At 38.3% G+C, this 17,861-nt stretch overlaps 1 protein-coding gene across 1 annotated transcript in view; it reads left to right on the top strand.

Annotated features, from left to right (window-relative positions):
* The window catches only part of ZFAT (zinc finger and AT-hook domain containing), a 109,536-nt gene that overhangs the window by 80,629 nt on the left and 11,046 nt on the right, over positions 1–17,861 (top strand). Inside the window, 1 exon segment of the mRNA XM_075211684.1 lies at positions 14,726–14,844. Within this exon segment, the coding sequence (XP_075067785.1) occupies positions 14,726–14,844 (119 nt within the window).

The raw sequence follows: 17,861 nt of genomic DNA on the forward strand, positions 1-17,861 counted from the left end.
AAGTATATCGAAAGCCGCTTCTTACAGAGCTGTGGTTCCTCAGTCAATTCTATTAAAATACCAAAGGGTATGTTAACTAAACTGCGGATTTGAAAAAGTGGAGATGTTGCCTATAGCAACCAATCAGATTCTAGCTGTCATTTTGTAGAATGCACTAAATAAATGAAAGTTAAAACCTGATTGGTTGCTATAGGCAACATCTCCACTTTTTCGAACCTGCAGTTTAGAAAATATACCCTCAACTGTGTGAAAATTTGGGCAGAACAGGCCAAGGTGCCCGATATTTAGTGTAATGTGACCTGGTTGGAGCACACTTGGCAGAACTACAGCGATGAAGACTCGGCTAGCGAAGGTTTCCTGATGGACAGTTACAGCAAAAAAACATCATCACCAACTGGGAGATCTGTGGACAAGAGTATCTCCCCAACCTTAGTGCCGATGCATTGATTTGACATAAAAGGCAAAACAGATGAGCAGCTCTAAATTTTTGGACTGCAGATATTCATTTGTGGAGTGAGCTGACAGTGTCCTAAAGTACAGTCTTCAGAGAGAGGCCCTACTGTGCTTCAAATACATAAACCACCAAAAATGCACTTTTGTAAGTGAATCGGGGTAAAGAGCACAGAGAGCAGCCTGCTGATTAGAGGAAAGCAGTCACATGATTACATGAGTCATACTCCCAGAGTGCATGTCTGGGAAATACAGAAAGAAGGCTGTAGGTGAGTGTTTGTTTCCCGTGACGAGCGGTTTTGGTAGCTCCATAATGCTGTGATTTGCATTTACCGAGTTCCTTTTTCCTCTTTAGAGCACAATGCAAAGATCTATCGCATTCACCGTGTTTAGAAGCATTAAAGCAGGCCTGTCCAACCTGCGGCCCTCCAGGTGTTGTGAAACTACAAGCCCCAGCATGCTTCGCCAGTAGACAACCTGTTGATAGCTGGAAGGGCATGCTGGGACTTGTAGTTTCACAACATCTGGAGGGCCGCAGGTTGGACAGGCCTGCATTAAAGTAAAGTGGCACATTGGTTAGCATTGCTGCCTCACAATGCTGTGGTCAAAAGTCCATGATAGGAATTGACCCATGTGTGGAGTTTGTATCTTCTCCCTTGTTTGCTTGAGTTTCCTTCGGGTGCTCTAGTTTCCTCCCACAGTCCAAAGGCATTCTGGTAGGTTAATTGGCTTCCGACAAAAATGTAGTCGAGTGTAAGCTCCGGTGGGACAGGGAATGACGTGAATAATTCCTAAGAATAGCAGGCTGCCTCATACTCTGCAACAATGTAAAGTGCTCTGAATCCTATTGGGAGAAAGGCATTATATAATTAAATAATTATTATTATTTTTGAAAGGCCAATATTCCAGGATGAGTGTCGCACCCACAGGGCACAAATAGTCTCTGGATGGTTTGATAAGTATAAAGATGCTGTAAATCACATGAAATCCTCCTCTAAGATTCCCGAGTGACACTTGAGACCCCACCACCAGCAAGGCGTAAACTGATTTATATTTCCTGTGTTATAATGGCCTTGCAGTGCTTCAGTAGAGTTCTAGGCAGAAGCTCAGATGTATTGCAGCAGTTGGCGTAACGCTCTGTTAATAACAAGACGCAGTCAATGTTGTCTATGTAGAATGTCGAGTCGTTTATTTGATCTGAAATAAGACAGTGGCTGTTTTTTTAGCACTGATCTGTTTAAAGAAATGACACATAGGGCACAGCTAATGTAAAGTGCCAAAGATTCGTATAAATTGTATTAAATAACAATCCGGCTAAAGTAGTTGTCATTCCCCCTTGACTTCAGTGAACGTGACGTTGACGTGTCTTTAATTGGCCTGGTGGCTGAGCTGCTACTGACATCGTAGGCTTTTCTAATGCTGCGTCTAAAGAGTTGATATTTTGTTTGGTTCCAGGCCACACGCCTCCTTTTCATTAGATGGATTTCAGTTTGGACGCTGCGTCGCCATGGCTGCGGACCTCCGTGTCAGAATTAGATAAAGCTGACTTTTTAATAAGCTCTTTTCTATCTCTTACCTAAGTACTGAATGTGTTGCCTGGGAACTAATTTCCTTCAGTCTCGATGTCAATTAAATGGTTTACAATTGCTCGTGATATTCTAGCCCTGTTTTGTTGCTTTTTAATTAAAGTCTTCCCGGTAAAGGTTGAATCTTTAATTGATGGGTCTACATTGTTGTAGCCACTCTCATTTAAAAGTAATATCCAAAGTGTTTTTGCGGAATTAGTTTCTTCTTAGTAATGCCAAGTATACATCTTTGTTTGGCTGATGTGACTTGGGCTAAGTCATCGGACTGCGGGAATGATCCCTTTGTGTGCTCCTGTGTATATGTGACGAGCGTAAAACTGAGACCCTGCAGTGCACTCGCTCCGTACTGGCCTCTATTGCTGTGTGCCTGTTACATTTGGGTGAGTAGAGAGTTTGCTGCTCTTCTAGGTCGCTGTCTTTAATTCATAATTTGCAGGTCTGGCTAACCTGTGGCTCTCCAGATGCTGTGAAACTACAAGTCCCAGCATACCCTGCCAGCTGTCAACTGGCCATCTAATGGCAAAGCATGCTGGGGGCTGGTAGAGCCACAGGTTGGCCAGACCTGCTGTAGAAGCAGGCAATTAGTTGTCTGATACGCTGTATTTGAGATTGCAGTCTATCAATTCACTTGGAACTAGTAACTGAGGCATGAGGTGATGAGGCAGGAGGCACAAGGTATACAGAACAAAGGAAAGTGTGTAGAATTTTGTTGTTGACTTGGCTTCATAAATAAAAAACCGCTGCTGTAGAATTTTTTTTTTGAAGTTGTAGGTTTGATACCAGTCATAAAAAAGATTTACATCCCAAAAACGTCACTAAGATATGATTAAATACACAGATTTATTTGCCTTTGGTGCACTGTTACCGGGGTTCACTGTGTTCCACCCCCCCTGAAGGCTTCACTGGCCAACACTCCACTTCTCTCTCTCCTGCCACGTGATGATGCACACAGCAGTGGTGGCGGTGGTGTTATTATCCTCTTCCTGGCTCTGTTTTGATGTCCCCATTGGATGAAGCAAAACAAAACTGTATCTATATGTGGAGCGCGCTATGGTATAGATGGCTAATCTACCCCACTGCTGCCCCTGTCAATCAAAGGCAAGTACAACTTTGTTGTATCTTAGCCTAGAGAATTCTACCCCAAACTTGATTATTAGTTGAAATGTTTTAAAAATGTTCCCAAAGTTGATATAATTTGCTTTGTTCATTTGTAATATTTTTATGAAAAATTGCTTTTTCACACTGCAATTCCCATTAATGTTTTCTATAAATTCTCAAAATCATTTGCAGCCTAAAGAAGATGGGCTATAGGAGCCACAGACGGGGTGTTATTTAAAATTATTTAACACAAGGGTGGTTAATTCACTGCTTGTGCATGATTAATGACTATTATATTTTTGCCAATTGATTTTATGGGCGTTTTGGAATTAATATATTTCAAAACTTGACTTGAAGGGAAAGCTGTTGTAAATAATAGCTGGAGTTTAGATTTTATTCACAACGACTTTATGTAGTGTATTATTAGAACAACAGAGGAAGCTCTGAGTTTTGACGATGTCAAGTTCTCAAACTACATTCCTGCCGCCATATTGTCTCCAGGTCCCGGCTAACTATTAATTTCCTGTGGCTACTGTCTTATTGTGTCTGTTTTAATATACATAGTTTAATCATAGGTAACACAGGTTCATCAGACAGGGCGTGGAAGGCAGAGTTTAAATTATGGTTCAAGAGAGAATGTACAGACACCTGAGTAGAGAGTTTACCTTGATAAGTCAACAGTCAGACTTATATTTTTATTCAATAGATGTTTTATTGACGTTCCCCTTGGGGGGGGGGGGGGGGGGGTCTTTGCAGCCCATATACTTTTGGGCTACAAAGAACCCCCAAAGATTGTTGGTAGATATGCACCAGTCACTTATTATTAGTAAATTAAAAGACTGCATTCTTGTGAACTTTGGTTTAGCCTACAAAAGGACTGCCACCACTTTTTATTTTAAATATATCATACTTGCCTACACTCTCGCAATGTTCCGGAGACTCCCGAAATTCGGGTAGGCCTCCCAGACTCCTGGCAAAGCAGGGTGTTCTCCCACATCTGCCCATTTCCTAGTGAAGTGGGCAGGATAGAAGCCTCCATGATGAAATTCACCCGCAATCGCATCATTTTGGACAGCCCCCTTGTTAAAATTACGTGCTTGCGTCATTGCGACACAGGGGCGGGGCCAAAATTCTGCAGTTCGTCTAGCTCTGCCCCTGCACGCCCACCTCCCACCTGGATCTCCCGTAGATCAACTTAAAAAAGTTTGTAAGTATGAAATATATATATATATATATATATATATATATATATATATATATATATATATATATATCCAAAAACGTAATAAACAATGGCGCTCACAGCAGTATTGTATAAAGTTAGTATAGAGAAAGTCCACACATACACCTCTTCCACATATGGAGGCAGCCTTCCTTATAATAGGTGGGTAAGTCCAGAGTCAAATGGAAAGTCAAACAAGGATACGGCGCACAATGGTGTGTTACTAGGAATTTATCCCAGGTTCAGTGGGGAAATAATATAGTCAATGAATCAAAGTTCCACGTTTGCTGGACGGTCTATTAGGACCAAGGGTATAAGTCCAGTTTGCACATATAAAAGACAGAATGATATAGGCATAGGATTAGTAGAAACAGTGTGTTAGTGATAGCCCATCACCATAGTATTACACACCCAAAGGAAATTATATCGCTTATCTGTATGATTAATCCAAAGACTGGAACACAGCTTAACAACCACTTCACTTTCAATATTATGTGGTCAGCATACTCAGCAACTGCAAGTCTGGTCTCCAGTCAAAAACATCAGCATACTGTAAACATATCTTTCTTCCACTCAATGGGTAAGAAAAAAGGAGATAATACACTATATGGTGTAGTATTTCAAGGTAACAGTATTTAATCAGGATATTAACATATAAAATGCACACTCACAAAGAGTAATAATAATGCAAGCTTATCTGAAATTCAGGTATCAGATATACCATGTCCTCAGGTACAGCAGGAACCTCCCACAGTCTTCCGCACAGGAGCGACTAATGGTGTGGTGACCCAGATACACAGGAACAGTTGAAAAGAAGCCTCTACGCGTTTCGTCCTCAAACAGGACTTCCTCAGGAGGTAATAAGTGTGGCCTGAAACCAGGGATTATTTATAGTAATGCGCATCGCCATTTTGCGCATGCGCATTGCGCTAGACGAACTGCGCATGCGCATTGCGCTAGACGAACTGCGCATGCGCGACCCATCGGTCTTACTGCGCATGCGCGGCTACGATACTGTCGTGATTTACTAATCACAGACAGTCTCTTATTCTGCTGTTTCAAGGTGTAGTTAAGGGATGTAGTGTAAGGATGAGGGGGAGGATTTAGCAGTGATTGTGACAAAAGTTACATACAATACATGGCGGTGGCCATCTTGGTAAAGGGGAATTCTAGTGGAATGACCTTTTTGTCGGCCATATTGGTACAGGTGATGGCGGTGGCCATCTTTGTAAAGGAATTATAAATAGATGGCTCCAGAAAACGGCCATCTTAGTGCAGGTGCTAAAGTGCTGGAAATAGTGGTAGATAACGGGATCTAAGGATCTCATGTAGGTGAACACAATATAATATATAAGACATTTAAAAATACACAGTAAATATATATAGGATAATGCATAAATAAGATAGATTACATATAATATATGCAAGTGAGTCCTTATAAATATATCCTAATCGTAATAGGGTAGTGGCTCAGATATGTATTACAATCATAGAGTATGCCATTATAAAATGTTAACTTAAAACAACATGTAACACGAGAATAGTTCAGGTAAAATAACCATAAAACATATAAAAATACATAGAAATACGTATAAAAATACATATGAAAATACATAAGAGTCATAAATGGAACGTTAAGAACTAATGGGATCTTTAACCTGTCCAAACACCAACTGAGCACATCAGAATTTTCAGTCCTTAGTAAAGGCCTTTCATTTGCCCCTACCACAAAACCTAACAAGTTCCAAATGTTTATAGACATCAATAAATTTACAAGGAAATTAACATTAAAAAGACACTTTGCTAGGAAAGAGACGGCAATAATTTCTAACTATGAGAATGCTTCTAAATCAGGCTTAAAGCCTACTTCAAAATTTTATCCATTAGAATCTAGAAGTAGTCATATAGACCTTTTCCAGGAATTGGTAGTGAAGGATTTATGCTACATGGATTATAAGAATCCAAGGTACCCTAATCTATCTAAACAAGAATTAACAGCTATAGAAACCCTAACTAATAACAAAGACCTAATTATTAAGCAAGCGGACAAAGGGGGGGGCATTGTGTTGCTGGATAGACAAGCATATATTGAGGAAGCCGAGAGACTTCTAAGTGATGAAACATCATACACAAAATTACAAAAGGACCCAACGCCTGACTTTATATCCACTTTAAGGGACACCATCTTGAAGGGTCTACGAAAATATGTTCTAACTAAAGAAGAATATCAATATCTCCTAGTTTTGAACCCTATCATTCCTATATTTTACTATCTCCCGAAGATACATAAATCACTTGATAAACCTCCAGGGAGACCTATAATCGCTGGTATAGATTCTTTAACTTCTCATTCCTCAGAATACGTAAATGTTTTTTTGAGCAAATATGTAACCAAATTAGAGTCCTATTTGAAAGACACAACTAGTGTACTTAACCTATTTGAAAATTTCAAATGGTGTCCAGAATATACATGGCTCACCATAGATGTGCAATCTCTCTACACAGCAATTGAACATGATAGAGGTATCAACGCATGCAGGGAGTTTTTAAATTCTGACCCCGATCTATCCCAAGACCATAAAGATTTTATTTGTGAGTTAATTGATTTTATCCTTACTCATAATTATTTCAAATTTTTAGACAGTTTTTACCTCCAGACCTGTGGAACTGCGATGGGGACAATTTTTGCGCCAAGCTTCGCGAATTTGTTTATGGGAAGCTGGGAGAAAACATATATCTATAATCCTAACCCTTTCTCGAAACACATTAAATTTTATAAGAGATACATAGATGACATTCTAATGGTCTGGGAAGGAGATGATGATTCCATTAATTCATTTTTAACATACATTGATAATAATGACCACAATCTTAGATTCACTGCAAATCGCAATAAACACAATATTGAGTTTCTAGATCTAGTCTTGACGGGCTCAGACAATGAAGTTGAAACTCAAAATTTCATCAAGACTGTTGATACTAACAGCTATCTACACTTCAAGAGCAGCCATGTTAATAGATGGAAAACAAATATCCCCTTCTCACAATTCTCTAGAATCAAGCGAAATTGTAGTAACGATTCCCAATGCAAAACCCAACTTTCCATATATGCACAACGCTTTCAAGATAGAGGATATCCTAAACATCTACTACTAGATGCTCTGAAAAAAACAGAGGAGACAAATAGGAATGAATTAATGCAGTATAAGAATAAGGAACCAAAAACTGGATATGTTCCGTTCATCACCAATTATAGCGTAGGGGAACGTAGGATCAGGTCAACACTAATCAAACATTGGGAAGTATTGAGAATGGATCCCATTCTAGCTAGTATCCTACCTACTAAACCTGACATTGTTTTCCGCAAGAGCAGAAACCTCAAAGACACTCTAGCTCCCAGTATGATACCAGAAAGTACCCTGAACACCACTAAAAAAACATTCCTGGAAATCAAGGGATTTAATAAATGCAATCACTGTAATATGTGCAAATATGCACATCCAGACAAGAAAATATTCTATAATCATGACAACAGCATAAAATATGACATCAAACAATTCATGAATTGTCAAACATCATCCGTGATTTACTTATTAGAGTGCTCATGTGGATTGAAGTATGTGGGCAAAACTAAAAGACCACTGAAATTGCGGATACAAGAGCATGTCCGCAATATAAAAAACCGAATAGAATCACATTCAGTATCTAAACATTTTATTAACATACACAACTCAGACCCTAGTTCCCTCACGTTTAAAGGAATTGAAAATGTTCGATTAGGTCCAAGAGGGGGAGATATCCAGACGAAGTTGTCTAGACGTGAGATGTTCTGGATTTTCCAACTAGGTACTTTGGCCCCTGCTGGTTTTAATGAAGGCTATGAGATTGCACCTTTTTTATGATCTTTTATGACTCTTATGTATTTTCATATGTATTTTTATACGTATTTCTATGTATTTTTATATGTTTTATGGTTATTTTACCTGAACTATTCTCGTGTTACATGTTGTTTTAAGTTAACATTTTATAATGGCATACTCTATGATTGTAATACATATCTGAGCCACTACCCTATTACGATTAGGATATATTTATAAGGACTCACTTGCATATATTATATGTAATCTATCTTATTTATGCATTATCCTATATATATTTACTGTGTATTTTTAAATGTCTTATATATTATATTGTGTTCACCTACATGAGATCCTTAGATCCCGTTATCTACCACTATTTCCAGCACTTTAGCACCTGCACTAAGATGGCCGTTTTCTGGAGCCATCTATTTATAATTCCTTTACAAAGATGGCCACCGCCATCACCTGTACCAATATGGCCGACAAAAAGGTCATTCCACTAGAATTCCCCTTTACCAAGATGGCCACCGCCATGTATTGTATGTAACTTTTGTCACAATCACTGCTAAATCCTCCCCCTCATCCTTACACTACATCCCTTAACTACACCTTGAAACAGCAGAATAAGAGACTGTCTGTGATTAGTAAATCACGACAGTATCGTAGCCGCGCATGCGCAGTAAGACCGATGGGTCGCGCATGCGCAGTTCGTCTAGCGCAATGCGCATGCGCAGTTCGTCTAGCGCAATGCGCATGCGCAAAATGGCGATGCGCATTACTATAAATAATCCCTGGTTTCAGGCCACACTTATTACCTCCTGAGGAAGTACTGTTTGAGGACGAAACGCGTAGAGGCTTCTTTTCAACTGTTCCTGTGTATCTGGGTCACCACACCATTAGTCGCTCCTGTGCGGAAGACTGTGGGAGGTTCCTGCTGTACCTGAGGACATGGTATATCTGATACCTGAATTTCAGATAAGCTTGCATTATTATTACTCTTTGTGAGTGTGCATTTTATATGTTAATATCCTGATTAAATACTGTTACCTTGAAATACTACACCATATAGTGTATTATCTCCTTTTTTCTTACCCATTGAGTGGAAGAAAGATATGTTTACAGTATGCTGATGTTTTTGACTGGAGACCAGACTTGCAGTTGCTGAGTATGCTGACCACATAATATTGAAAGTGAAGTGGTTGTTAAGCTGTGTTCCAGTCTTTGGATTAATCATACAGATAAGCGATATAATTTCCTTTGGGTGTGTAATACTATGGTGATGAGCTATCACTAACACACTGTTTCTACTAATCCTATGCCTATATCATTCTGTCTTTTATATGTGCAAACTGGACTTATACCCTTGGTCCTAATAGACCGTCCAGCAAACGTGGAACTTTGATTCATTGACTATATTATTTCCCCACTGAACCTGGGATAAATTCCTAGTAACACACCATTGTGCGCCGTATCCTTGTTTGACTTTCCATATATATATATATATATATATATATATATATATAATATGTATTAGGTACAGCTTCAAAATGTAGCTGGTATTACACTTGTGTCCACCAGGTGGCGCTGCACATTTCTTCAGTTGACATGATGCTTTGGTGTGTGCATTGTGCTAATTATTATTCTACCTGTTCACACACTTTTTCGAGCATCTGAACATGAGTTGTTGGATTTGTATTCATTTATAGCAAGACCACCTGTCATCTTCCAGTTCCGCATAGAAATGTTAGATAAAGCACGCCTAGGGAAGTCAATTATTGCATAAATACCAACCACAAAGCAATTATGAGCACATTCCGATCACATCGACACTACAGTAAAAATCCCTTTGACAGATCTGTCTTTTTTTATTTTTTATTTTTTTTAGCGTGAGGACATTTATACTGTTCTGTATCTTCTTAGCTTTCTTCTAAATGTCACCGAATTAATATGTATTACGGTTTTCATGACATTTAGGTACACTAAAGGTTATTTGCTTTTTATAAACATTAACTTATTCCAGCTTGTCTGAGGAACTTGTCAATTCGTATAATTTTTTTTATATTAATAGTATATATATATTTATTTATTTTAACAACCAATTTGTCCGTTGCGGGGTAAGTCTGAGATTGACAAGTCGTTACACAAGACCGGATGCTTATCGACCTCAGTGTTTACAATCTGTCACTGTCATAATCTTTATGCAGCTTGCCAATATTCTTTGTGTACTAGTTTTATACGCATTGCCATGCTGAAATAGTGAAGAAAATGTAGTGTACAGGTTAAAGCCGGAGAGACTATTTTGTGTTAAAGCCTTTTCATAGTAAGTTCAGTTAAAGGACCACTAAATCAGCAGATTAAAATAAATTGTTTATTGTTAACCTGACATTCCACATTACAGAGAGCTGAAGCCACTCCCCCATTTTTAGAACCATGTCTTGATGGGAACCAATAGAGATATAAGAGCTGAGAATACAGTCATTTGAGTTACTGTGACCTCATTGGGACCGCCCCTGTTTAGGACTTAACCAATCCACACAGTGTATTTCTGAAATGCAAGTCTGCCAGACTGTCAGTTAATATGCTTTTGCTGTGTTAAGGACCCCACTTCCTCCTACTATGACAACCTGCTGCAAAGGAGCAAAAGAGCTCATAATGGATATAGTTATTTACATAACTTTTTGGTTACCGGTATATACTGTTAAAGTTTCTTTTGCTGAAGAAATTAAATTATTACTTTGAGAATAAAATTATATCATTGTTTATTTACAAAAGAAAAGCTTTGCGCTGTGATAATATCACTCTCATTTTTAGTCTCTGAAAACTCTGTCCGTTCACATTCCAGACAATTACTTTTAGTACCAGCAAAAGTAGGTTGTACTACAATTTACAAATGTCATATTACAATTGGCTGAGAAGGTATATAGGCGTGTCTTGGTCCTTTTTGCTCCTCTGGATTCAATGGAGATTTTGGAGAAATTCTTGCAGGTCTTTGTCCACCATCTCTGATTAGAAACATCTGTTCTTTGAGTTAACTCCTTCATTCCTGTTCATATCCCTCTCATCAGCTCACACGCAAGGATGCATTTGACATAATACCACATCAAATATGAATGATATACTAAAATAAGATAAACAATGTAAATATTTTTATATTAATAAATTGGCTTCATTCAGAATAAAACCTCTTTGACAATACAAAACTAAGTTTTTTTCATGTATATTATTCAGCACAGTAATACATGGTCATTGGCTTAAATTACTGTCAGATAGTGAATTTAATTGTTTTTTTTAAGAGTAAGTTATAGTTACCAAAACCTAATATGGCATATAAGTTATATTCGTATATGTAATACAAATAAAGTTCTGTCACACATGCGTAAGAAAGTAAATATAATCTGGTATAATTATAGCCTAGAAAGTAACAGCTTAGCTGGATTTTCATCATAGGACTAGAAGAGGCCTATTGGGAAGGGAGAGTAGCCATTGTGGTGCCTATATTAGGAGAATCCACCCAGGGTTACAAGAACTTGCTATTAACTGTGGATAAGGCCCAGCAAGGTTATCACAAGTTATTTAGAACATTTTTGAAAAACCTTTGTGATGGATAAACTGAAGGACCTCCCTAATCAGCCCCCAAAGTAGGGTATGGATAGGCTACATTCTGGAGAATATTGGTTCAGTCCACAAACTTGCTTCCACCACTTTGCATAGTTGTATGATTTTTTATTTTTTTTTGTCTGCGGAATCTTAAATAACAATCAAAATTATCTTCAAAAGAATTGGCTCATTAATGCCTCTTTAATCACTGTAGAGCTGTTTGAGAATTTTGTGAAAGTATTATTTTTTTAGACGCTGAAGTATTTGAAATCAGTTTGAATGTTCTCTGATTAAATGCAATCACTTGAAGTTGATGAAGTGCGGGCCTTTGCCTTTCCATTATAATCTGTTTCTTATTAGAAGTTACAGCAGGAATTGTTTAGAATAAAAGACTCTCTTACGTTGATGTCACGCACATAAAGAAAAGTTTTCTTTTTAGGTGTAAAGAACAAATAAAACCATTTTTTTATATTGATATTGAGGAAATATACCTGAAATACTAATGTGTTTGCACTTTAATCTGCCAAGTATGAGGTCTGTAAGAGCCTTTGGTGCTTCTCTATCTCACATTATTCTGGACAAGGGAAACCCACAGCTTGTGTGACCGACTGTCTAGTTTCCAATATAGCATAAATACTCATATTTCAGCTGCAGATTGATGGATTCATATACATAGGCATATCAGAGCTAGTTAGATGATATGCTTTACAGTTTAACCTTTTTGTCATGTGTCAGATCCAATGACAGGATGTGGGAAGTGACTTCAGCTGGGAGGAGGAGAAATGATCAACGTCTATATTCATTTTTAATAGAGTTGCATTGAAAAGTTGGGGTAAAACGTAATAATATATAGCAATGCTATATCTAAGACAATTTTGGGAGTTGTCTTTTCAGCCAAATAAATGAATTTTTTGCTATTAAGTTTATTTGCTATTAGACTGACTGATGCGTACCACACTACAGACTGCATCATTTTACATTGTCATTGCAAGGGTTAAACTGTTATTTCCACTCCCAGACACACTTCTCATCTCACGGACTACGAATGGTAAATTCTAACCTATGTGTACAGTCCCTGGTAGAACTTTTCTGCCACCACTGAGGATCTAAGACTCACTAGAGAAATATCTCTTTACACACACTCAACCTAGCTCACTTGTACTCTGCATACAAAGGGTTACACTTAGTCCGGATAACCGTAACGCACAGTCCTACCTTTTAAGTTGATGTCCTGAAAGATGATGCAAACTCATTTTTTATTTTGTTTGCATGTTTTTTTTTTATACGTACTGTGACTTATTGTTCTCAAACTGGAAAAATAAAAATGGTGACCAATCCAAATCTCCAGTTCTCCCATAGCTCCAATCTTCTGTCCTGGGGCGCGGAGAATAATTAACTATAACCCCAACGAAGAATCGGGCCTAAAAGTTTATAAAGAATATTCTGGTTATTTCATATTGTTGAATTCTCCTGGAAAAGCACCCTGTCCCCTAATGTAAGGATAAATATTAGAGATTAGCTAGGGAGCAAAAAGATTGCATTGCCCACAGTTAAGTCTGTCTGTATTAGCATTATATAGTCCTTGACCTTGAAAAGGTCCATGCACACAACGGAGGCAGCCATCTTGTAACCAAAATTTATGACAATGCAACTTTTCAATTCATTACGGTGACTTTAGTCAGTTTCTGACCAGTATTCACGAGGCACTAGATAGACGGATAGACGGCAGACTCATGGATATTGGTACCGCCCACATAACAATTGTAAAGCGCTACGGAATATGTTGGCGCTATATAAATAAATGATGACATAACGGCTGCCTTCACTGTGTACATGACAGGCACTCTTAAACCATAGAGCTACGTCTTATCCATCATTGGCAAATAAGAGCAGATACGCAGAGCAAGTTAGAATGGGATGACCATCTCCTTTGTTTAATACATCCATTGGTGCATTTAATTACTGTACGACCACTCATTGATAACAGGGCTCTAACTACAATACCCACATTGGATATCTTGTACAGACGCATACATGTATACATCAATCCTGTACGTGTAACGCTTAGATGAATCGTTGACTAGGTGTGTAACGTGACCTCGTATGGAGGCTTTGCCCATTTTATTGTTTGACAGACACACAACACAATGACCGTTTTAGTGTTTTTTTTAATTAAATGTTCTAAAACAAAAAGCCTATTCTGTCATGTGAAAATAGAAAGTACTCCTCTTCCACATCTCTATGTTTTGTTGAGTAAATAATAACCTAAAATGATATAGATTTTAGGACTTGGTGAGACCTAGATGATTGTTAATTATGTCCCGATCTGTAACATCACAGATTTCAGGTGCACTTTCTTTTTCCCCACAAACCAATAACCTCATCTTTAGTGAAAGAATCACTAGAACCCACTGATATTATTACCATATAACAGTTTTACGGTATTTGTAGAACTTTGTTATTTGTGATGATTTAAATGTACAAAGTGTCTTGTTTAAAAGAACATCACATTGATGTAGCCTGTTCCTTGTTATTGTTTTGGCAACGAAACCCACACACATTATATATTATACACAAGTGTTTTCATGGGTAAATGCCAACAGGCTTTTCACATCCCACTGTTGTTCAATTATTTCTGAAGCTATTGTAAAATGTAGTTAATTTTTTAAATAAACACTGGTAAAAAAATTGCTAATTTACTGCTTTTCTTTATTTTGTATGTTGCACAGTCTACTATGACATTCTGTAGGTGTGCCTATTAGTTCTTATGTTCCATTATTTTAGAGAATCCTTGTTATATTCTGCTATAATCAAACTGTTTTTATGTAGCGTATTATCCCTTATGGTAGTGCTGTGTGTTTTTTAATTCATGACATTATAATACACAAAGCTCTTTTTGTTCCTGTGTTTAGGAGGCATTAAGTGCCCTGTTTGCAGTTTTGTGTATGGGACGAAATGGGAATTCAACAGGCACCTAAAGAGTAAGCATGGCCTTAAGGTGCTGGAGAATGATAAAGAGACGCTGTGGGAGGTAAGACCTGCGCCAACTGCCGAATAATCTGCTGTAATAATCTGGGGAAGATGCAGAAAAGAATTAGTCCGTCTTGTTTTCTATAGTCCAACGTGTCACCTTTGCAGTCTTCCTTTGTTCTATGGATAGGGTCCTTCACCTAACAACATCTAGTAGGAGTGAGACGAACCCTATCCTTGACTTGGATAAGAATTTAGAAGTATTGGCATTTCTATGCAGTATAAGGGAACCGTTTTTAAATCAGGAGCCCTGATGAGAACCCAGAAATTGAACAGTCCGAGATGGAATTCAAACCGATTTCCCCGCGTTCATTTTTATTTTTTTTATTTTTTTTTTGTAGAAAGATGAATCTATTTTCACAAATTGTAACACCCATCGATCTGCGGTTATCCGGTCACTTCCGCCAGCTTTACGACTTGGGTTATGGCCTCTGGTAGAGCGAACAGCTCATTATAGGGAAATAAACCCCCGTCTTGGTCTAGGCTAACCTCTGGGTCCTGGGGAAATTACCCTGTCTATGAACGGGTTAACAATGACTTTTTTTCATTATGCCTTAATATTGCGGCTTGTTAAATTAGGGAAATACAAAGATTTTGGGAATAAATCTGACAGTCGCACTGGTTTAATGTTTGACCGGAAAGCAAGGTAGCTCTAGATGGGGCATCTTTAGGAGTCAGAAGACATATCATTGACGTTTGAGCCCATATAGCCAATAGACTTGAACCCCTTGAGTTAAACCCCCACCATATGGGATGTTCTTTTTATTATTTTTATTTGCCTCTCACTGACTCAACACTACTGGAACTTAATATATTGAACTTCATTGATTTGTTTTTTGGTTTCGCTCTATAACTGTGTAACTGCCAATCTCCTAACATTTACAATTGCTAAAGGCTTCGTACCGCGTCACATTAAGGGCGTGTTCACATCACAGTGGGCGTGGAGCACTAGGCCACTCCCAAACTCCCTCCCAACTTCCCGCGAATCGGGATGATCTCTGCCCACTGAACTTCTTAAAAAAAAAAAAAAAAGTAATAGAGAATGTTTTACTATATTGTTATGTACTGAAAATGAATAAGTATAAATATGTTCTTGTCTGTGCTCCTTGATTACATTTCTTACATAATGAATTTATCTGCAGACTGAGCCAAGTTTTAAGTTAGAAAATCACAAGTTGTTTATTGATTTTTCTGCACAATCTTCCAGACATCATCATAATCCACTCACTAGTTACATTGTAATTGTCAGAGATGAGGAATACAGATCAGATTACAGACGTCCCCGGTTACCGGGGAATTAGAACACTTTAGGCTCTGTGGTCCCTACTGTCTTATTTATCCAACCCGCTGATTTATTGATGTCAATTTGAAGCTGCTGCCTGGGGAACGCAATCTTAAGTTACTATCTGATGAGCGTATAATCCTTCTCTTTATTTTCTGGAGTTGTTTTATTTTGATCTGTGTAATGAAAAATAACATCCAAGCAGCCGGAGAAATGCTTGAGTACGTTCCCGATGTTGGATGATTGTGGCTGAGCGGCACAGGTCCTGTGATGGATGTACAGGCTGTCACGCTGTTGTCAGATAAGCCCTCGCTAGTACGCAGTGTCTAAGAGCTGTGATTTATGTGCGGACAACGTGTAGCGTTAAGAGGGCATCAACAATACTCTGTATCTTACATCTAATATATTATCCTTCCTCCTCATCCATGTGCTGTTTGGCAGTTACCCAGCACATTCCTCCAATCAGGCGGGTTGGGAAGTTTTACTAGTAAAGGATCTTATGTGCTACTTATACAGAAACACTTCACTATAAGTCAACCAGTAACATGTCAATACCCCGTCTACAGCTTGCTCATGTTATCCTTCGTTCATGTCTAAAATTGTTTATTGAATAAAGCGATTATTATTATTGCACAAAATATTTTTATTTAGCACATAAAGTGTCCACATACATGTGTTATATACCGTTTTTCAATGTATTTGCCACTTTAAATGGCAAGTAAACCAGTCTGCTGGGGTAAATAATATACCTGAATAACGAATGTGGTTTGACATAATTAAATCAGTCCTACGGGCTGTTCGGTGGTAATCGTAAAAACAATTACCACTATGCCGACATGGACAAGCCCTACAAAATAAACCCGAAAACCTGAAAAAACAAATGAAAAACACCCAGACTTACCTTGAAGACGACGCTGGAGATCTCCGATTGGATCAGCATGATGACAGCAAGTGTTTCCGATTGAAGAACTGCGATGACGTCAGCCTGCACTGCCAAACACTTCTCCAATCGGAAACACTTGCTGTTATCATGCTGATCCAATAGGAGATCTCCAGCATCGTCTTCAAGGTAAGTCTGGGTGTTTTTCATTTGTTTTTTCAGGTTTTCGGTTTTATTTTGTAGGGCTTGTTCATGTCGGCATACTCACAATAGTTCATTCGTACCCAACCCGGGCTGTTTGTTTTTGAGAAAGCAGATCTTGTTTAGGAAGGTGGTGCTTCTCTCTCTTTAGTTAATGTAGAAGTCAACAGATGTCATTGCTGGTGTGAATGACATTTAGTATCCAAAGTAACAAAAATGTTCTCTGCAGACTAGCGTATTCACATACAGGGAGTTTACTAGAGAGGTCTTCTGTCTTTCCTGAACAATACTAGCGCTAATAATCTATTTGTTGTGTATGTATGTATGTATGTATATATGTATGCATGCATGTGTGTATATATATTCAAAGCTGTTTATTTATTCGCCATAATTAAAGAATCTATTCACAGCAATGTCTACCATACTCTCTTTAGGTTGCCATGTTGGGAGGGGTTGTGCTTTTGTAGCAGAGCAGACAGGGTACAGCTCACAAGCTTGCAGCCTTGCTTTGCAGAAATGCACTATGTGAATTAATACACGGGAGCTGTGGGGCAGGTGATGTCACAGTAGCTCAAATTACTGCATTCTCAGCTTTTGACCTGTAACATATCCAACCAGGACACAGTCCCAAGATGTAAAGATGTAGTAGTAGCTT

The sequence above is a fragment of the Mixophyes fleayi genome, chromosome 5 (assembly GCF_038048845.1).
Source record: "Mixophyes fleayi isolate aMixFle1 chromosome 5, aMixFle1.hap1, whole genome shotgun sequence".
Taxonomy (NCBI): domain Eukaryota; kingdom Metazoa; phylum Chordata; class Amphibia; order Anura; family Limnodynastidae; genus Mixophyes; species Mixophyes fleayi.